This window comes from Podarcis muralis, chromosome 5 (assembly GCF_964188315.1).
Source record: "Podarcis muralis chromosome 5, rPodMur119.hap1.1, whole genome shotgun sequence".
NCBI lineage: Eukaryota > Metazoa > Chordata > Lepidosauria > Squamata > Lacertidae > Podarcis > Podarcis muralis.
Window position 1 is genome coordinate 83,254,663 of NC_135659.1, and position 23,362 is coordinate 83,278,024.

At 44.5% G+C, this 23,362-nt stretch overlaps 1 protein-coding gene across 3 annotated transcripts in view; it reads right to left on the reverse strand.

Annotated features, from left to right (window-relative positions):
* Positions 1-23,362, reverse strand: part of RIPOR3 (RIPOR family member 3) — a 134,389-nt gene that overhangs the window by 41,189 nt on the left and 69,838 nt on the right. For all 3 annotated transcript variants that reach the window (XM_028735194.2, XM_028735192.2, XM_077929278.1), the window contains exons 7-11: positions 22,983-23,132; positions 21,914-21,977; positions 20,764-20,807; positions 19,627-19,752; positions 14,672-14,817 (exon numbers count right to left, since the gene is read on the reverse strand). In XM_028735194.2, the coding sequence (XP_028591027.2) occupies positions 14,672-14,817; positions 19,627-19,752; positions 20,764-20,807; positions 21,914-21,977; positions 22,983-23,132 (530 nt within the window). The remainder of the gene's footprint in view (positions 1-14,671; positions 14,818-19,626; positions 19,753-20,763; positions 20,808-21,913; positions 21,978-22,982; positions 23,133-23,362) is intronic.

The window sequence follows — 23,362 nt, forward strand, 5'->3', positions numbered from 1 at the left end:
ATCTGGCTGGCAGAAAGAAAGCATTTTTGGGAAGTCTTTTTTAAAGCTGTTTTCTTTCTTAAACTGAGAGAGTTTAAGGGTAATAAATATTGGGAACAGCTAAAGAGGAGAGCAGATGGCTGAAGGGGGGGTAAACTGAAGGGGTTCCTTTTAAAACCTGTTTTTTACTGAGTTCCTTCCTTTCTATTTTGAGAAGCTTTATTCTTTTAAAAGGTTACCTATGATAATGTATGAAATATATTAGCTTAAATATATTGGCTTAAATGTAACTATGCAAAGGATTTAGAAAGTAACAAATTTAGATGTTAGATTCTTATTTCATAGAGTCCTAGAGTTGGAATAGACCACAGGGGCCATTGAGCCCAGCCCCCTGTCAGACAAGAAGACGCCATCCAAGCAGCCATCCAAGCAGTCCTGATATATGGCTGTCAGACATTTGTTTAGAAACTCTCAAATGAAGGAGATCTTTCAATGTTGATGTGAAACTCAAGATCCTTGACATATGTTTAAGATAAAAATTTAAGATTAACCATTTGTTTTAGAAGGCAATAGGGCGAAGAGGGCAAGAGGTGAGCTGGTAATTAATATTCCTTGTTGAGACACATGTAAGATATATTACTACTTATTTGTCATTTATAGATGTAACAATATATAGCTCTTTGTGCTCCATATAAGGACAGGAGGATGTGGGTGTATCTTTTGTGATTGGATATAGCAGGCAGCCAATAGGAAATCCAACCAGGCTGATTGGACAGATGCAGCCAAGGAGGAGCAAAGGGGGCTGGATTAAGGGAATATAAGTGCTGGCCATAATGGCAGGAGGCCAGGCCAGAGCTTGGTAACCATATACCACTGTGCCTCTCATTTATTTGTCTGACAAATAAATTATTATTTTAATTTCTCTATTGCTGCGTTGAATATTTCATTCCAGCTAAGCGTTAACCACAAGCAGGGTGCTACATTTTATGGTGCTCCTGTGACTCGGATAAGTGGTCTGCTGGAACGCAGCCCCTTCGCTCTACTGAGCAGGGTACAAGAGAGAGGATCTCTAAACTGCCTACCCAGCGCGCATGGAAAAATTTTTTCCAGGGGAACGCAGAAGTCTCGTCTGTCTGATACCCTGCTCACTGGCAGCGACGGACCGGGGGGAAACGGAACCAACCAAGGGGTAAGTGCACAAAGGGATTTTTGGCCCTCCAATTAATTGGGAGGAAGAGAAGTCTTGATCAAACTTCTGCGTCTCAGTAAGTGGGAACTGAGTACGCTAGGTGGTTGGGTATATCAGATGGTGGTCTGGTGGGGGGAAAGGGAAGAATGGGAGGTAGAGTGTGGTGAAGTATCTTGCGCATTGTATGTGTGAGAAAGTACAGAGCAATCTGTAGCTGACCTGAGTGTGGAGTGGGTAGTACTTCGGTTCCCAGTGAGGCGACTCCATCTGGGCAAGGAAACCCACGAAGCGTGTGTGTGAGTGACTGAGTGGATACTTCACAGGGCCATACAATGGGAGTTGGGGGTTCAAAGGGGGGAAATACACCTCTTGAATGTATGTTAAATAATTTTAAGAAAGCCTTCTCAGGGGCATATGGAGTCAAAATGACGCCAGAGCGCTTGAGAACGTTATGTGAACTAGAATGGCCAAAACAAAATACTGGATGGCCATCTCAGGGAACTTTTGATATAAATTTAGTAAGCAAACTTTGGTCTAACATCACCAAAGAAACTGGAGGGTGCCCAGAACAATTTTCATATATAGATTCCTGGCTGAGCACATTAAATAAAAATCCTCCATGGATAAGGGAATGCAAAGTCCAACGATGCAAATTATTGGCTGTAAAAGCCGAAGCTAGGAAAGGAATCTTGCCAAATAAACTCAAACCCATTTTTGAGGGACCAGAGGAAGAGGTGCTTCCACCTCCACCCTATGCTCCACATCGAAGGGAGCATAATCCAAACCCTCCACCAGTTGTAACCCCAAGGCAAGAAAGTGGAACGAATAATGGGGGTAGAGACACAGAACTTGACTCCTTGATAGATTATGATAAATATCTTCAGGAGGCATTGGAGTCCTATAATGAAGCCCAAGCAGAAGTGGTTATTCCATCTGTGAGTCCCAGTAGAACTCCATCTACAGTCTCTTTTAGTGGAACAACTGATTGCCTACCCCAAACCCCTGTACATCCAAGTCCTAGAGAATTATTACAGAAGTTACAGGGAGACCTTAATCGGTCAGCAAGCAATACAGCCAGGCGTATTAAGCTGCTAAAAGAACGCCTTGGGACAAATACCATCCCCTATGATTTGAGGCCCCTAGAGCAAAGCGAAGAGAAAGATCACGTAGTAGCCCCTCTCAGAAGAGTATTTGATGCACTTGAGGAGCCTGTGCTGGTTAACGGGCAACTCGGACCAAGGCCACCTCGAACTTCGACCCTTCAGTACATTCCATTCACAACTACGGATCTGATGAATTGGAAAACACACACCCCATCTTTTGCAGAAAAACCTCAGGCTATGATGGACTTGGTGACTTCAATAGTAAATACTCATAGTCCTACTTGGACAGATTGTCGCCAGCTTCTGAATACTCTGTTCACCACTGAGGAAAGAAGAGACATAATTGAAAAGGCACAGATATATTTGCGTGAGCAGGCCAGAGTGGGAAATATTTTTAATATTGACCGTCATCTCCAAGATAACTTTCCCTTGGAAGATCCTAATTGGGATCCAAACAATGCAATTCATCTGGCCAGACTTACCACTTACCGCCAGACGCTTGTGCAAGGTATTCGCAGGGCATGCCAGAAGCCCACTAATATGTCTAAAGTCTCAGAAGTAGAACAGAAACCAAATGAGAGTCCGGGAGACTTTTTAGAGAGGCTGCAAGAAGCCTATCGTATATGGACTCCTTTTGACCCTGAAGCCCCTGAAAACAGCAGAATGATTACTGCTACATTTGTGGCCCAGTGCGCTTCTGACATTCGTAAGAAAATTCAGAAATCAGAAGGATGGGAAGGGATGCTGATGAGCCAAATTATGGCCATTGCACGCCGAGTTTATCGGAATAGGGATGAGGCTGAGAAGCAAGAGAAGAAGAAGTGGCAGAAGGAAAAGATGGTAATGCTAGCCACAGCAGTGAAGCAAGACTACCGCCCCTTAAATGGAGGAAGAGGGCGGGGAAGGAATCCACCACTGGGAAGGAATCAATGTGCGAATTGCAAGAAGGAGGGTCATTGGAAGCGGGAGTGTCCTGAACCCCTGAGGTTGGAAGAAGTACGCCCAGGCCCAGGCCCAGGCCCAGGCTCCGGCCCAAGAAACCAGGGACGGGGACGGGGAATGATCCGAAATGGAAGATATCAGAGACCTGGACAAGGACAGAGTAGAGACAATTTCATTGGACTGGCAGAGGAGGATTTTACTCAAGACTAGGAACGACCGGACTCCATAAAGTTAGGCTTCCAGGAGCCCACGGTCACGATTCAATTAGGGAGCCATTTAATAGACTTTATGATTGATACTGGGGCTGAATACTCAGTACTCCCAGAACTATTGCAGAAAAAGGCATCCAAAAGTGTAGTCATTAAAAGTGCCACTGGTCAGTCAGCTAAGAGGTCTTTCCTCCAACCTTTGGAATGCCAGATTGGGGGACATCGTTTAACCCATCAGTTTTTGTATATACCTGAGTGTCCAATACCTCTCTTAGGTAGAGATATGCTGTCCAAACTGCAGGCCCAAATCACCTTCACTCCTCGAGGTCCAGAAATGAAACTGCCATCAAAGGCAGCAGGAATAATTACCCTTTCAGTACCTAAGGAACAATCATGGCGCCTAATGTCAGCCTTGCAAGTCCAACCCACATTGGATACAGAATTAAACAAGCTCCTCCAAACCCTACAGGTGCCACCAGGAGTATGGGCCGAAAATAGCCCACCAGGAATGGCCAAGAATATAGCTCCAATTGTAGTAACCTTAAAACCTATGGCTACCCCTGTATCTGTAAAGCAATATCCTTTACCCCGGCGAGCAGCAGAGGGCATCCAGAAACATTTGGACCGCCTATTAAAATATGGTCTGCTTAAGCCCTGCCAATCAGAATGGAACACACCCCTTTTGCCTGTTCGAAAACCTGGGACAGATGAATACAGGCCAGTGCAGGACTTGAGGCTCGTAAACCAGGCTATCGAGACCTTGCACCCAAATGTACCAAACCCATATACCTTGCTGAGTTTGATCCCACCAGAAGCAACATTTTTTACTGTATTGGACTTGAAAGATGCATTCTTCTGTTGCCGGCTGGCACCACAGAGCCAACCTATATTTGCCTTCCAGTGGGAAGACCCTTTAACAGGAACAAAAGGCCAGCTAACCTGGACAAGATTGCCCCAGGGATTTAAAAATTCCCCAACTTTGTTTGGCACTGCCTTGGCGAAGGATCTAACAAGTTACCCCTCAATACCTGGAGAAAAGGTGGTTCTGCAATATGTAGATGACCTTATACTAGCAGCAAAGGATTTTGATACCTGTAAAGAAGGGACAGAGGAACTGCTCCACTTGCTCTGGCAAGCTGGCTACCGAGTTTCCCAGAAAAAGGCACAGTTATGTTTAGAAAAGGTCAAATATTTGGGCTTTGACATCTCACACCAACAACGAGCATTGAGACCAGAGAGGAAAGAAGCTATTTGCCTTATCAAGGAACCTACCACAAGGAAACAACTTAGAGGATTCCTAGGAACAGCAGGGTTTTGTAGACTATGGATACCTGATTTCAGCAGTCTGGCCAAGCCCTTACATGAAAGCACTCGAGGTGCAGAGAAGGACCCATTCGTATGGGGACCTGAGCAGCAACAAGCCTTTTTAGTTATCAAACAACGACTTATGGAGGCCCCAGCCCTTGGACTGCCTAATTCGGAAAAACCCTTTCAGCTGTATGTACATGAACAGAATGGGATTGCAGCGGCAGTCCTGACCCAGAGATTAGGAAGTTGGAACCGTCCAGTAGCTTATTTGTCAAAACAATTGGACTCAGTAGCAAAAGGATGGCCTCCATGCCTAAGGGCAGTAGCGGCCACTGCAAGCCTTGTCAAAGAAGCTGATAAATTTACCTTCGGCCAGACGATGTATGTGAATGTACCTCATGCTGTTCTGACACTCATGGAATATAAGGGTAGTTATTGGCTAACGAACCCAAGGATGGCTAGATACCAAGGCCTATTGTGTGAAAATCCCAGGATTCATCTACGAGTAGTGAATATGCTCAATCCAGCGACTTTGCTGCCCCTACCAGAGGTAGATGATGAGGAATCACATGATTGTCTCCAAGTAATGGATGAAGTTTATTCCAGTAGACCCGATCTGAAAGATGAACCATTGAAAAATCCAGATGTTGTATATTATACTGATGGTAGCAGTTACCTGCATGAAGGTGCCAGACGAGCAGGATATGCTGTGGTCACCAATGAGGAAGTTGTGGAAGCTGAAGCTTTGCCTGCCGGCACCTCAGCACAAAAAGCTGAACTTATAGGTTTAACTAGAGCTCTGCAATTGGCAGCCGGATGTAAGGCAAACATCTATACTGATTCTAAATATGCCTTCTTAACCCTGCATGCACATGGAGCTCTATGGAAAGAAAGAGGTCTAATAGGAGCCCACGGGAAGGCCTTGAAATATGGACCTGAAGTAGAAATCCTGTTAGAAGCAGTATGGGCTCCAGAACAGATTGCTGTAATGCATTGCAAAGGTCATGGACGAGGAAGGGATCCAATAACCAGAGGAAATCATGCGGCTGACAAAGCAGCCCGAGAGGCAGCCCAAAAGCCTGTGGGAGGATTTATAGCAGCCCTCATACCAGAGGTAGTTCCAGAAGAAGTTAAACCTCACTATACCCCAGAAGAGAGGAAGTGGGCTGAACAGGAAGGAGCAGTTGTGAAGGACGGTTGGATGATTCTGCCGGACAATAGGATTTATGTACCTCATCATCTAGCAGGCACAATTGTAAGAAATTATCATGAATCTACTCACCTTGGCGGTACTGCAACCAGAGAGAGTCTCAGTCGGAAGTTGTATATTATTAACCTATCACAATTAGCAACTTGCATTTCACAGAAATGTGTTCTTTGTGCTAAAAACAATCCCAGGCAGGGACCGGTACAACCTCCTGGAATCCAACATGTGGGATATGTCCCCATGGAAAGTCTAATTGTGGACTTCACAGAGCTGGTCCCTTCTAAGGGATTCAAGTATCTCCTTGTGTTTGTAGACACTCTTACCGGATGGGTTGAAGCCTTTCCCACCCGAACTGAAAAGGCACGAGAGGTAACTAAGAGACTCCTCACTGAATTGATCCCGAGGTTTGGATTACCTAGATGCATTGGAAGTGATAATGGGCCAGCGTTCATTGATCAAGTAGTACAAGAAGTATGTCAAGTCCTACAAGTGAAATGGAGACTGCATGCAGCATATAGGCCTCAGAGTTCAGGGAAAACTGAAAGAATGAATCGGACTCTGAAAACCCAATTGGCAAAATTAACCCAGGAAACGGGATTGGGATGGGTAGATGTGTTACCCATAACACTGTTTCGTGTTCGGTGTGCACCCACAAAAAGACTTAAGTTGTCACCTTTTGAGCTCCTGTATGGGAGACCGCCCTCCTTTGTTCAGGATATTCCAGCTGACCTTAAACAACTAGGAGACCATGTGACACAGGGACAAGTGCAATCTCTCTCCCGTGTTTTTGTTTCTCTTAACAGGTGGGTCCTCGAGCGCACGCCGTGCAGCATTGCCGAGCCGATTCATCAGTTCCAGGCTGGCGATAGCGTATGGGTGAAAGAGTGGAAACGTGATCCACTCGCACCTAAGTGGCGTGGACCTTACACCGTCTTGCTCTCTACTCCAACAGCGGTGAAGGTAGCTGAGGTGACCCCCTGGATTCATCACTCTCGTTTGAAGAAGTCCGAAGGCAGTTGGACGTGCAAAGGTGACCCCTCTAATCCTTTAAAACTGACTCTCTCCAAAAACCCCTGTATCTAGCCCTACCGGGAACGGGCTAGGTCACGGGCAACATTAGACGACCGGCCTGCTGCAGCCACAACCTGGAAGCTGGCTGACCTGCGCACGCCTGAAGCTTGAGGAGCGTCTGAACCAGCGACTGTGAACGGGAAGATTCTCTTATACAATTAATTGACTGGCCCCCCCTTGTGGAACAATTATCAGAGATATTACTCATTGGGGATCCTCGGGATATATGTTTTGGTCTTGGTGGTTCCCCATTTCTGTCACTGGGGGAATTATATTGGGACTAATATTTATTTGCTATCACAATAAGGTACTCTTCTGTGGAAGGAATGCATATGCTAGACATCAACATGATTCTATTATTAATCCTGATCCCTTGGGAAGGGGAAGGGTCCTTGAATCTGACCAAATTGACTAAATATGGATTCCGCCATGACCACAATATGTGGGTAGGTTTAGCTGAAATGGTAGCCAATGTTGCAAATAGGACCAATTGCCTTGTTTGCTCTCTTGGGCCAGATGATTCAGAGGGAGGTATGCCCTTATTACCGATACCATTAGATGCCATTGGTATGGTAAGCGAAATACCACACCAAACAGAATTACAGAATTTCCACGGATGGAACTCAACTAAACCATTACGAGTTATACCTGTACAAGGGGAATTCTGTGTACATAAATCATCAGATGCAGCTGATTCTATCATGATAGGCTCTTCTCATTGTCACTATACTTGGGATTATTTTAAGAATAGTCATACCTGGGCACACGGTACTACCTATCGAACTCGGAATACCTTGCCCTGTGCACCTCCTTTTATTCATGCATGGAAAGTGGTATGGAACATAACTGTGACAGAAAAAGGCAATCTAACATACTGCACTGTGAACTCTCTACCTCTTTTGATATTTCGCCTTCTGTACTCCACGTACCAAAAACCTCAGACCCGATGGTTGTGGTGGATATGTGGAGAATGGGCATACAAGAAACTCCCTTCCAAATGGAGTGGGACTTGTTTCCTGGGATGGGTATTACCACCAATGTGGATTATGCCTACTAATTTGGCCAAGCGTACACGAAGAAACGCTGATATTTCTCATATAGCAGGAGGAAGTACCCAAAGTTGGAGCGGTACTGATGATTGGCCACCAGAGCGCATTATAGCCTATTATGATCCTGCCTCCTGGAATCCTGGTGAGCTCATACAAGGGGCACGGGATCCTATCTATAATCTAAACAGAATAATTCGATTGCAAGCAGTAGTGGAACTTGTAACCAATGCAACGGCCCAGAGTTTGAGACTTATTGCACAACAGTTGGATGAAAGTAGAGCCGCCATTTTGCAGCTGAAAATGGGAATGGATTATGTACTTGCCAAGCAGGGAGGCCTATGTGGAGTCTTGAACTTGACAGGGAATGCCTGTTGCTTTAACATTTCTGATAATGGTGAGGCAATCCGTGTGTTGGCTACAAAGATGGAGAATATAGCACATGTCCCAGTACAAACATGGGAAGGATGGGATATGGGATGGCTCACCAATTGGTTACCTAATGTCACAGGACTCAAAGGGATACTATTGTCTTGCTTGTTTTTCTTGACAGTAGTGGTAATGGTTTTATGTATGATGCCATGTATCATTTCATGTTTTAGAAGTACAATTAGCAAGATGGTTTCAAATGAAACTCTACCTCATATCATGGCCCTATACAGAGCTTTACCTCAGGAATATGATGAAGGTCAAGCTATCAAGGACACTTGGGACGAAGGTCCTTGAGCTTGAAAGGGGGGAATGAGGCATCAGGCATAAGCCTGCATTTTATTAATGTTTGATCAAGGCTTGTATATTAAAGAGGGCTTAGATTTTTAAAAGTTTCACGCCAGGCAAGAAGGCTAGCTGCTTAAGAAAACACTGACAGTGTTTTCTTCCTAGACAAGGGGCCCCTTGATTGATAGCAGAAAACAATTCTCAAAGTCGTAAAAGCTGAAATTACAGGCTGAGAACGGACACTGATCCTACATGTTACAGAAGATAACAAAGGCAGAGATAAATATAATTAGGAATGAGTAAATAGTAAAATTATACCAATGTGCCTCCCAGTAAAATGAGCTAGATCTTCTTTCCAAGGTTAAAGACCAAATGGAGAAGCATCTGGCTGGCAGAAAGAAAGCATTTTTGGGAAGTCTTTTTTAAAGCTGTTTTCTTTCTTAAACTGAGAGAGTTTAAGGGTAATAAATATTGGGAACAGCTAAAGAGGAGAGCAGATGGCTGAAGGGGGGGTAAACTGAAGGGGTTCCTTTTAAAACCTGTTTTTTACTGAGTTCCTTCCTTTCTATTTTGAGAAGCTTTATTCTTTTAAAAGGTTACCTATGATAATGTATGAAATATATTAGCTTAAATATATTGGCTTAAATGTAACTATGCAAAGGATTTAGAAAGTAACAAATTTAGATGTTAGATTCTTATTTCATAGAGTCCTAGAGTTGGAATAGACCACAGGGGCCATTGAGCCCAGCCCCCTGTCAGACAAGAAGACGCCATCCAAGCAGCCATCCAAGCAGTCCTGATATATGGCTGTCAGACATTTGTTTAGAAACTCTCAAATGAAGGAGATCTTTCAATGTTGATGTGAAACTCAAGATCCTTGACATATGTTTAAGATAAAAATTTAAGATTAACCATTTGTTTTAGAAGGCAATAGGGCGAAGAGGGCAAGAGGTGAGCTGGTAATTAATATTCCTTGTTGAGACACATGTAAGATATATTACTACTTATTTGTCATTTATAGATGTAACAATATATAGCTCTTTGTGCTCCATATAAGGACAGGAGGATGTGGGTGTATCTTTTGTGATTGGATATAGCAGGCAGCCAATAGGAAATCCAACCAGGCTGATTGGACAGATGCAGCCAAGGAGGAGCAAAGGGGGCTGGATTAAGGGAATATAAGTGCTGGCCATAATGGCAGGAGGCCAGGCCAGAGCTTGGTAACCATATACCACTGTGCCTCTCATTTATTTGTCTGACAAATAAATTATTATTTTAATTTCTCTATTGCTGCGTTGAATATTTCATTCCAGCTAAGCGTTAACCACAAGCAGGGTGCTACACATCCAGTTTATTCCAGCTTTTGTATGGTGCAGTGGCCATGTTTGCATGTCACAGTAAGCCAGGAGTGGAGAACCTTTGGCCCTCCAGATGTTCCTGAACTTGGGGTGTTAGGGGAGGGGCAGTATCTCTGAGGAAGGACATATCGTGCTCCTTCTGGGCAGTTTGTCCGCCACAGGTTTGGTCCCCCTGCACACAGCTCTCATCCGTGGCTCCTAGAAGCTGTCAGCATGAGACAGCAGCCACACCCTGGAAACGGCTTCAAATGACCAGCTAAACTGGGTGAGGGTAGCCAATGGGTCTCAAACCCTCAATGAGTTAGGGTCTTGCCCTGCATGCGAAGACAGGCTCCAGTGGATTGAGTGGATGAGACCAATAGTGGGTCCAACGGTCAAGGAGGTAGTTTCTGCATGTGCTGTAGAGGGAAGAGAGGGGCAGATAGGGCTTGTCAATCTGGGAAGGTAGCCCATCTAGGAGAAGGAAAACTCTGACCACAAACCTCCACTGTCCTGTGGCTATACTCATTTGTGAGAAAGGCTTCGAGAGTAAACCAGGCCTTACCCTCTACCTTGCGGAACGTCTTCAGGAGCAGAAAAGGCTAAGGAGTAAACTCTACACAAATCCAGAGTGGAGTCCCTAAAATGGTTGGATGGCATCTTGTATGCCTCCTACCGGAAACTCCTGCAGCCAAGCTGGAGCCAAGCATATTGCTCTGCTTTCCTTTGGACCACATCAGCCAAGGGAGCGGGTCTTGTCATCTGGGCAGCATGGATCTCCATACACACTTCCTAGGCTTGCACTCCAGGGAGCTCACTTCAGTGCTGCTAATGTAGCAAAAAAACCTCAACCCAACTCCTATCAGCCCCAGGAAGCATGGCCAATGGCCAGGGATGATGGAAGTTCAGCAGCATCTGAAGGGCCAAAGGTTTCCAACACTTGCAATAAGCTACAAAACCATGGCTTACTATGCAGAAGAGATTGCTCTGGAAGGAAACAAACTATGATCCCAATTGAGTGTTGCATCAAATCCAAGTTCATTTGCTCCAAACAAACCTTGGTGACAGATTATGGTTTCTGGAGGAAGCAAAACAAACCACAATTCCTGGTTTGCACACAATGCTAAGCCAGGCACTCTGGTTAGCTTTCTCACAGGGTGAGTGGGGAGCAGCGATCATGATCCTTCTGCACCATGCCAAAGGCCTGTCTAGGCCAGCATCCTGATTTCACAGTAGCCAACCCAATGCCTATGAGGAGCCCGCCAGCAGATCCCAAGCACGACAGCAGTCTCCTCACTGGTGCTCCCCAGCAACAGTAAAGTGGGCAGCACTTACTTGCGCATGGTAATATTTGGTTTAAGGTTTAACGTGATGCGCAAACTCTGTCAAAACAAAGACATCTTAACCACATGGAAAAAGGAAACACCAAACAAGTCCAAAAACTAATAAATAACAGGAACTAATAAATAAAACTATTGCTTTCCAAAGTAGGTTTTTTACAAAGATTAAGGCCATCTTTCTAGTTAAAAAGTGTTTTCTTAAAATAAAAAAATTGCTTCACACGCCTCGCCCAGCAGCAAGTATCAGTCAACGTTAGCATTTCAAGCCAATCTTTAATAGCAAATCATTTATCACACAAAAAAAGTTTACAAAAGGATGACCCTAAAAAAAGTTTTAAAAGCAAGACCACTGTTGGTGAATTTTTGAAGTGGAAGACAAGTGATTGTGCTGGAACAGCTAAGTAGGAACTTGACACAACACACATTTCAGGTCATCCAAACATGGGAAAGCTGATGAACGTATAAACAATTTGTTTCAGGTGGCCTCCTTCCCTTCCCCTTATTTTGGGTACCGGCCAAATGTTTATTGTGCAGTCTTAAAGAGCTTTCGTTCTCAGCTGTGTTTCATCTTCAGATTCCATTCTTCATTATTTGTATAGACATTACCAGTGAACTAGGGAAGTGAGCTTCAAGTTCACCCAGAGCAGTTCATTGTTAAGGGGAGGGCAGAAAAAAAGCCACTGGCAGAATTGCCACCAACAGAAAGAATCAAAAGTCTTTTTTTAAAAAAGAGAAGGAGAGAGAGAGAGAGAAGTCAGCAATAAAGCCTGGGCAATATAGTCTCCTCCCAAACATCCTTTCTTCCAGAAGTGGCATTTATAAAGCTGAAGGTGTTGTGGGGCAGCTGCTCCTACCTAAGCTGAGCTTGGCCTGCAGGCGAGAACAGAAAGAGAACTGCCAATATAATTCTATACCGCCACCAACCCTCCTGAGCACCAGATTCACTAGACAGCAGAGGTGGCCACTTTCTGTGGGCTCAAGGAAGGCCCTGTTTCAGCAGCCTGGTAGCTGGAAGTACACGTTGAATCACAAACAGACCCCAGGCCCCAGTGAGATGCTATAATCCAACAGATACCATTAACGAGAAATGGCTTCACATTCATTCAGATATATGCAGCAAAAGTCCCAAACAGGTGTAGAGTGTGCACTGAAACACAGAGCTAATTCGAACACTCTATCTTGGTTTATTAAGCCGAGATATGCACAAGCCTTTTGTGTACACAATAGAACACATTATCTTCTGCCTGTGCAAAATGCACAATTAAACTAGGAAGCCTCTAATAAACCATACTTTGCCATTTGGGGCATGTTAATCTGAAGCACACATCAACTTCAGTTGACTGTACAGCAGCCACTCCCTGATGGATTAAAATGGATGTCGAGAATGTAAATATTCTGTGTCACTTTTGGGTAAGGTGCTTGGAATTTTTTGCTGACTCTTGGTGACAGTGGCAGGGGACCTCAGCATCTTGGAAAAACCTCGTTAGATCTGTATAATAAGGTGCTAAGTAATGCACAGAGAAAAACAACAACCTTCAAAATGGTCAATCATTGCATTATTGAAAATGGTATCAGAATCTATCCGGGAGAAAGTGTAGTCCATAAGTCAACAACTTACACAAGTTCACTTATGTAAGTAATAAAACTGATGTGAAAGGTGGAAAATTCTACCCTGTTGGTCCAGTTCCTGTCCTGGGAAATTTTCTCTTTCTCCTAGCCTTGCTGCCTAACTCTTTTGCACGTGCTGCTTCAGAGCTCTGGATACGCAACTTTGAACTTTATTCCAAAATGCTAAGCAAGCTAGGAAACCTAGATATCCTGTGAAATCCAGAAATTCTGTTTCCCAATAAGATCGGTTGTTGGGCTTCAGGAGCCCAAATCTTCAATCAGGATAGGTAAAAACCAACTACAATTGATTGCATTGTCAATGCAAACATAATGCTATTCTTAATCCATATTATTTACTTAAAGCACTATATCCCCATATTCCATTGCTTTACGTTGCTTTTATCTTCTTCCGATTTCATAATAGCACTATCTTCTATGCAAAGATAACCATACTATGCCTTAAATGACGGGTTGGTTTGTTTGTTTAAGTTACAATCCTGAGTCTGTAGTCTATTTTATGCATTACTGGTTATGTATTACCATCTCCCTGCCTTGCCAGCAGACAAATTTTAACCCTGACTGGTGCAGTGGCTGGGTAATCACAAAAGTAACTGATCAAACTTCAGCAGGTGCCAGCTTTGGAAAGCCAGGATAATAAACCAACGCCAAGCTGCTTTAGCCGAAAGAGAAAACTATAGTTTATCAGAGGCTCTGAAAGCCATTCAAACTTGCAGAGTTGCAGAGCAATCACTGCATCCAAAGCCCTGCCACACGTGGTCAGGGTGGAAGATGGAGGAAGCAGGCAGGTTGATGTGCCAGCATGAAAATGGCCCATAGAGTAAGCCCAGGTTGGGTCTGATGCTGTCATATGGTGGCAGCAGGCCTGGTTTGCGATCCACTGGCTACCAGGCCAGCTTAGCCTCATCCCTCCCTAGAAAGCCTCATTTGGGGGCTTTCAACTGGCCAGCAGTGCCATTCTCACTGGTGGCACTTCCTCTCATTCACACGTGCAGCGGATAGAAGAGGGAGCTCAAGGGCATGTTCCCCACCCCCAAGTCCACCAGCACTACAGCCTTGCACAAACAGAGCTTGAGTTGCTCTGCCCCTGGTTTAAGTTGTGCTTGTGGCGAAGAAATGAGTGAAGGGTCAGCATGCATCTCACCCTGGGCCAGCAGGGGGATACTGTAGATAGTTATGCAAATAAGGGATCAAAAGTGACGTTCAGTGATTGGATAGTTTTAGAAAGTTGTTACAATTATGCGTACTGGAGCTCTCTATAAGCAGGCTGACTGAACCCTTCAGTTCAGTTCTGTTCTGGCCTCTGAATAAACAAGAGCTGTTTGAAGAATTGCTGTGTCGTCGGATATGTTCACCCACAACATAACACACTGAAAGGACATAAAGCTCATACATGCCTCAGATGAATGTGGTCATCTGAACACAGTCACGTTCTCTCTCTTACAAAGAAGGAGAAACCACCAGATTCACTATACAGCTTGTCCTTCATAGTGAAATGGTGGCCATGTTACCCAGGACCACATAAAACTGCTTTTCATGGTACCAGTTGGTGCAGCACACGTTGCGATCTTAGCAAGCGGAATCAGCACACACTTACTTCCAGAGGACCTCCAGCTGCAGTTTGATGGTGCCCAGTTCAGTGATATCCACAATGATGGCTTGAGGCCGGGTTGTGAAGAAGTCGATGCCGTCACATGTCACCATGCCAACCAACAGGGTGCTAAGTCCCCGCAGTTCTGTGACCTGGACAACAAAAACAACAAAGGATACCGTGCTATCAGTCAAGGGTAGCTATATGCATACCAACCTCTGGGTGTGGAAACAGGTACATGAACATGCCATCTACAGCACAGTAGCAAAGTCTTCTGCCCAAGACATTTCAATTTTCATGCATCTCCCAGAGCATATGTGCACCGATCCTATCATAAATGGATAAATGTGTGGCGTAACAGCCCAAAATAAAAGCATTTCAACTTTCAGCAGAACAGAATGGTTGGATTCCAGGCAAACACTACCTGTTCACTGCATACCAGAACAGCTGTACCCACAGTGGCCTCGTTGGCACATAAAGCCATAGTGTGAACCAGTGATGGCTCTCCAGAAGATGTTGGACTACAACTCCCATCAGCCCCAGCCTTCATGGCCAATGGTCATGGATTATGAGAGCTGTGGTCCAGCGACCTTTGGAGGTGAAGGTCCATAGCTCAGTGGCATAGCATGCAGGTTCAATCCCAGCATCTCCAGGTAGAATTGGGAGAGAACTCAATAGGCAATCCTGGAGAGCCGCCATCAGTCAATGTAGACAACACTGAGCTAAATCAATGAATTGATGGATAAGGCAGTTTGTTCTGTTTCTAAGGCCACGAGTTCTCCATCTCTAGTCTGAACAAACTATGGTTTACTGTGAACTTGAGCACAGCTCAAGTAGCACCTGCCCCACTCCTGCCTGTGTTGAACCAGAAGGAGACACCAAACAGAGAGCAAGCTCAGCAGTAGGCATGAATCTGCACTCATGGTTTGTTTCTCCCCAGACAAACATGAGACGAAGCCAATACCAAGCCAGCCCTTGGGTTTCATTTCCATCTGGGAAAGCAAATCAAGACACATGCAAATTCATCCTTGTGCACCAACACACTTGCCATTAAGTGTGAACAGGCCAGTGAGAAAAACAGATTCAGAACAGTTGGAGATTACACAGGATGTATCTATGTTACAGATTTCAAGCAAGTTACTTCCTCTCCCCAGGAGCCCCAAGGAACTGTAGTTCCATTAAGGGTGTAAGAGACTTCTAATGGATCTTATCCCTTTCATCAAGGTAGAATATTCAATTTCAGAATCTGAATATCCAGGAGAGATAAGGTAAACTGATACAGAAGTTTGTAGTGCAAACTGTTCACTGCTGTATCCCCTTACAAGGCATACACAACAAACAGTGCTGTGTTTTTATTACAAGCTTTCAACACTCAGAGAGACTTCTCAGGTACTTGGATGGTGCGAAGAGTTCTTAATGTGCTTGGAATATGCTGTTCTCCTTCCTTTTAACATGAACACCCAGTGCTGCATTGTGCAAGCAGGAGAACTGCCAGGTATCTCTGGGTGAGACATCAATACACCCTTCGTAGAAGCGCCAAGATCAAGGGTTTATGAGTTTGCGCTATTCTAGACAGACCAAAGCATCATAAGAACTTCCTGCTTAGATTATGGCAAAGCCATCTTTATCTCTACTGGATGAGACCCGATGGAGGGGGGCGGAGAGAAGGGCAGCATTGGAAAAGAAAGGATAAGAGACCCCTATTCTTGCAGAAACACATCAGGATGGGGTAGAAGAAGCACACTCACACTCACACAGACTTTGGAAAGTTGCACACTTGCTTTCCTCATGCTGCCAAAATACTAGCCCAGGGCCTGAGGGAAGACAGGTCAGGGTAATTGCAATAGCCCAGGGCACAGAGCAAGGCAGACAGGGTAGTTGCATTAGCAGTAGGCATAGCAATAAAACTACAATCACAGAACGTTGAATCATAGAACAATGCAAAGAAGTATTTCAGTCAGGTGCTTGAGGTTATTTTGTGCTTGCCCTTCACTGGGTCAACAAGATGACAGCAGACGTGCAACCTAACCAACCTCCATAATTCTCTCTCATGGGCTCATTCTACATGGCTTAGGTCTGAGCTATCTGAAAGACTGTATTCCCTCCATATGTTGTTGGGTTTCAATTCCCATCAGCTCCAGCCTACATGGCCGATGATCAGGGATGATGAAAACTGTACTTCAGCAACAAATGGAGGGCACCATATTGGCTGCTCTTCATATAATTCTAGAATTGTAAAGCTGGAAGGGACCATGAAGGGTCATCTGGTCCAATGCAGGAATCTCAACTAAAGCATCCATGACAGGTGGCCATCCAACCTCTGCTTGGAAACTTCCAATGAAAGAGAGTCCACCACCTTCCCAGGGTGTCTGTTCCACTGATGGAAGCTAACACCTGACCGGATGGTTTTTTTAGAGAACTGATGAGAAAGCCCATATGAACAGGGCCTTGCAGAGCCAGGCAGAGGCCCAGGCCAGGTAGATAATGTGCCCCCCCCCTTTATTTTACCCTGGGGATAACTGAAGTCTTATAAATAAGTAAGTACAGTGGTACCTCGGGTTACATACGCTTCAGGTTACGCACTCCGCTAACCCAGAAATAGTGCTTCAGGTTAAGAACTTTGCTTCAGGATAAGAACAGAAATTGGGGTCCAGCGGTGCAGCGGCAGCAGGAGGCCCCATTAGCTAAAGTGGTGCTTCAGATTAAGAACAGTTTCAGGTTAAGAACGGACCTCCGGAACAAATTAAGTACTTAACCCAAGGTACCACTGTATATAAATAATAAATAAATAAATAAATAAATAAATAAATAAATAAATATAAATCTATTTTTATGTGGACAAATTTGACTATTAATTATAATTAAATTAAATTATAATTATAATTAAAACTGCTCCGTCTTCTTAGGTAAAGGGACCCATGACCATTAGGTCCAGTTGTGACTGACTCTGGGGTTGTGGCACTCATCTCGCTTTATTGGCCGAGGGAGCCGGCGTACAGCTTCCGGGTCATGTGGCCAGCATGACTAAGCTCCTTCTGGTGAACCAGAGCAGCGCATGGAAACACTGTTTACTTTCCCGCTGGAGCAGTACCTGTTTATCTACTTGCTCTTTGACGTGCTTTCAAACTGCTAGGTTGGCAGGAGCAGGGACCGAGAACGGGGGGTCACCCCATCGCGGGATTCGAACTGCCGACCTTCTGATCAGCAAGCCCTAGGCTCTGTGGTTTAACCCACAGCGCCACCCGTGTCCCTTCTCCGTCTTCTTAGTCTACTCTTTAAAAAGATGTATGCTTGTGAGAAAGCCACTATTGCTCATAAGCCACTATTTCTTTAAAAAACATGGTTTCCACCAAATTTTATCCTCAATGAGCTATATGTACTCCTCGGGTGTAAGTAATATTCCTGGCCTAGTCAACAAAATTTTAAACAAATGGCCACATCTTCATCAATTTTTCATCATTTTCAAAAAAAAAAAAAAAGCGATAAGAAAGCCAACACACTTATCTTTAAGGTAGGTGTGGTTTTAATTTTTGGCAAACAAGATTTCAAACAAAAACTCACCAACTTTTAACAGCATGAAAAACATGGTCCACCATCACGTTCGCAGCACGCTGGCTGCTGGAGCCTTGGTCGCCTCCACCCACCCGGTGCCTGTTCCACACTCCTCTGCGGAGCCGATAGCAGGACCCGCCCTGGACGCCATGGAAGCTTTTCTCTTGCGCTGCCAGCCATGGCCCCAGGGAATCCTCCCACCACCGCCACTGCCTTTGCACCTCCGCGTTCGCCCCAGTGCATCCCCTGCGATTGTGAATATGCTGACCGAGGCCGCCTTTGGAATTGGAGGCCCGGGCCAAGTGGCCCATATGGCCCCTCCCTCTGTCTGGGCCTGCATATGAATACACCCCAACATGGTTAAAATGTTATGGGCTAAAGAGAGCAAGAAAATCTTAAAACGTGTGGGACTGAGCTCTGCCAACGGCACAAAAGCCAAGTCTATCGCTTCTTCATTGAATCTGGAGATGACTCATCTTCACTGGCAAAGTGCAAGACTCACATGTTTTCTCACAGTGTTTGCACAGTGCATCTCAATTAACCTCTCAACACGGAGTAAGCGGGGTGGGGGAGGCAGTGAATAAAGGAACATTTTAAACACATTTCCAAAAGCTCTGCTGGAGAGGGATCAGGAATTCCTCTCAATGAGACTCTACCCATCTCCAGCACTCTCACTGCCAGCAAATAAGGAGTGTTGCAACAGTTCTTTCAGAGAGTTTGAAAGCTCCAAGCGGACTGTCATTTCAGAGAACAGCGCATTTCAGGAAGAGTCAAATTCAGAGCTTTGACAAGCGGGAAGCTGGTTTCAAAACAATGTGACTAAGGTGAGTCCCTCACTCGGTTTGATTGGCTCACAGTAACTCATCACAAAAGAGAGGTTCACTGCATGTTGGATAACTTGCAGGTGTGTTGACAGGTAGCGGCTGTATGAACCTGCATGCAAGCTTGTCAGAAGTCCAGTTCTGGGCAGATGACTGGACCGCTTCCTGCCACTAGTTCCTACTCAAACTGGATTGACAAAAAGATCTGCCAGTTTACTCTGGTGCCATACTCCCCTCAAAGTGCCATGCCATTGTATTATTGATGGATTCAATGCTGCAGTCCCTCAGTCCTAGTTCAAATATTCATGTTCATTGCATCCCAGTCTTAAATACAGGCTCTCCAGTCCGTTCTTTGATCACTAAGCACCAGAATTTCAAGATTCACATGTATCATACCAAAGTTAACCATGTTGCCTCACAGAAGAAATCAAATGTTGAGGAAAGGCAAGGAAGTGAAGCTATGGCTGGTTCAAAGAAGCTAACATTTGGGCCTTCAGCAAACAGTTATGAAATTTGCTTCAGGAGCTTTAGGGAGAAACATGAAGCAGGCAGCTGCCTTTGCTAGCAAGAGTCAACACATGCCGTTACCTTGATTTCAAACTTCTCATGGAGGTTGGGTATGAAAACTTTTTCCTCCTCATCCCAAGTTTGACTGTCGTCGGTCAGAATCCGGCCTTTCAGTTTCCACTTTTGGCGCCCCAGCCGTACAAACACCTAAAAAACAAAACCCAAGGTTTTGGAGGAGCATGTATTTTGTCTTAATTTGTGGGATCTCAAAAGATTGATAAGAAGAGCCTGCTGGATCAGGCCAAAGGCTGAGGATCACTTAGTCCAACCCCTGGACTAATGCAGGAATCTTTTGCCCAACGTGTGGCTCAAACCCCCAACCCTGAGATTAAGAGCCTCGTGCTCTACCAACTGAGCTATCCAAGTCACATAAACGCATGCATACCTTTAAACATATAATCCAAGTTTCATCAAACCATCATGAATTAGGTAAGTACACAGGAGGCAATTCCCAGCCTTGTGAAGTGCTGAACAAGAAACCATTATAACTATTAAAATATGCAAATATACTATGACTTATTTGCATATTATATGAGTTGGTATGCTTCCTCTTTCTTCCATCCAACCAGAGGCAACAACCAAATTCAGTATTTTGGAGGCTCAATCCATCTCCACAGCATCCTAGATTTCTTTTTATACGGACATAGGAAGCTACTCTGTACCAACTCAGATGAGGGGTCGTCTAGATCAGTCTTCCATGCACCACAAATAGGGGGGCATGTGGCCCTCCAGATGCTCAACTCCCAGCTCCCGTCATCCTCCATCTGCACAGCTAATGGTCAGGGAGTCCAGCAAGACCTGGAGAGCTACAGGATCCCATTGCTTATCTTCACCAATGGACCAAATCTCTCCAGGATGTCAGACTGGAGTTGACAGCCTTACTTGGGGGTGCTAAGGATGGAACATGGAGCTGTTTGCGAACAAAGCATGTGCCTTACTATGTAGGTAAGGGCTGTAGCAGAAGCTCCCCAGGTTCAATCCCTGGTATCTCCAGGTAGGACTGAGAGAGATGCTTGTCTGAATCCCAGGAAGACCAGTGCCAATCAGTGTAGACAATACTGAATTCGATGGACCAATGGTCTGGCTTCCTGCCACTGAGCTGAAGCCCTTCTGCCACCTTCAAGCAACTTCTTGCAATCGGACTGCTAAATACTATACCTCATACTGGTCCCCTGGGCAGAGACGTGCATATCCCACTAACCCTGGAAAGAAGCACAGAAGGAATTTCATCAACTCAGAGAACAGAAGCCGTTAACATAAATTGTTAGAGATCTCAAAACAGTTCTGGTTACCGTCCCTTCAAGTAAATGCCACAAGGAAGATTTATGGGTGAGCAAATCTCTTGGGATGGGGAGGTGGTGGCAAGGTTTGTTTTTAAATAAACCATATCCAGCAGATAATTGCTACGGATGTAAATAACTCCAGAGCACAGACCAGACCAGCAGCTTGCTTATATGGAACAATCTCTTGAGAGAACAAATGAGGGTCAGAAAACAGCACTACAGAGAGAGCTGCATATATGTTCAAATGACATTTTATTTTAAATGAAAAGCAGCCACTGCAAGCTGCAATGAAGACAAGAAGAAGAGTCTTTGGGGAGTATGTTCTTAACCCTTCTCCTGTCATCCCTTTTCCTTTGCCAAAATCTAAAAGAACTGGCTGCTTTTCATTTTTTTAAAAAGTCAGCAAGAAGTTACATGCATCTCTCTGTAGCACATTGTCTTCAGCTACTCACTTTCAATTGGTCCTTTACACAAAAGAAGGATAAGGATACAAGGGTGCTTTGAACACTCTAAAGCACTGGTAACCAGCTGACCATCAGCACTTGCAAAGCCACCCATTTCAAACCACGTGAGCAAAGAAGTATGCTTCACCTGACATCATGGTGCCCTCAAGTGATTGGCAGGTGGGCAGTGCAAATCATGGAAGTTGGAGGACCAAAGCATTCAGCCTACCAGACAGAAACTGTTTCGCATCTCTGCTCTAAACCACTATATATGATTATTACATGGTGGCAATTTACTATTAGAACCACCAAAAGTGGGTTGGCTTCTTGATTCTGAAGATGTCTGATGCTATTCAATTACTGGCAGAAGACTCAATGGAAGTTTCATAAGAACCTGCCTCATCCCAAACACCTGGGCAACATCTATAGTGAAAAACTGATGGCTGGTTTGAGAACCACACCGGTTTATTCTCAAGGGGGCAGCAGTGGAAAAGAGAAGCGATGCAACAATTCTGTTCTTGAATCCAGGATTTGTTCTTCATGCCCAGTGATGCCAAACCCCTAAGTAAAAGTTTGGTTTACCTTTCATCTTCAGATGAAACTCTCCCAAATGCACTTCGAGGGTACCCTCTATCAGACACATATCCTGAAAGAAAGAAAAAGGCACTGAACACAAGTAGCATTTCAGAGCGATGGCCAAATATTTGCGCTAGGCACCAATTAGCACAAGCGCAACAGGGTCTCCCCCATTCTCTCCCCTCCCGTAATGCACTGCACCCCAGTCTTCTCCGGGTGGTTGGAAGAATTGTTGCACTGATGGAATGGTCTCCTGAATGCTATGTTAAATGCAACCCAAAATGACCAACATGCATTGGTTTCTTTCTGCCTGTTAAGTTACTTGTTGGACTCATCCCAGCATAGACATGGATGGAAAAGGCAAGAGCTGGCAGATTTACAACCTACAAAGAAAATCTTTCCTGGAAGTAGTTAAGCAAGTTCATTACCATTTCACATACCACAATGCAAGCCATGCAAAAAGGAATTGTAAAAAATAAATAAAATCCCTGGACATTTAAACTGGGGGGGAATCTTCTTCAGGTAAGCTTGCAACTCCTTTATTATGGTTCCCCAGAAATGCTTCCTGTGTTTCATCTGCTTACAACAGACAGAATTTGGAAAAGGGTCCCAAATTCAGCTAAGAGGAGATTCACACCACAGATTCAAGTCTGTTTAATGGTAATTATGTCTCTCCCAGAGGACCTTGCAAGCTGCAGTTCCACAGAGAGGGAGACTAGGGATCTCTGACAAAATTCTTAGCCTGTTTACCAAAATGCAGCTCCCACGATTCTGTGGGGAAGCCATGAAAATTAGACTGGTAGAAAAGAAACATACATTAGTACGCCTTTATATTGTCCTCGGCAAAATTAATACTGATCACGTTGCAAACTCACCAGCATCAAGCCGATAAGAATGATGTAATCACACATTTCAGAGCATCCTCATTAGGCGGCGCAGAATATAAATGTAATAATTGCTCTCCAGACAGATTTTACAAGGGTGACATTCAAGAACAGTCAATGTCAACGTTAAAATAAAACACACAAAAAAACTGTGGATTACGAAGAACTGATAGATACAAAAGTAATTGTACCTCTGTGCATTCTTGAAGGTTTTTATAAAGTTCCACCAGGCTCTCTCTTGATGCTTTTGTGGACGGGGACAAGGAAAAGGCATGTTTCATATTTGAAGCACCATCTCGCAGCCTGCACTGGATACTGTAAGCTTCATATAATTCATCTACCTTTTTAAAAAAGAGGGGGAAGAAAGGTAAAAAGATTGCAATTCATTCCAACAACAACAACAAATCCCATTGATTTCAATAATGCTATCATGCTTTTGAATGCAAAAAGTCCAAGTCTCTGGTCTACCCAGATAAAGCTGTGAATGTCGCCTGCTTGAAACCTTACAGAACCACTGCCAGCCAGCACAGCTTCTTATGTTCCCAGAGCTCATATATGGAAACATTGCAAG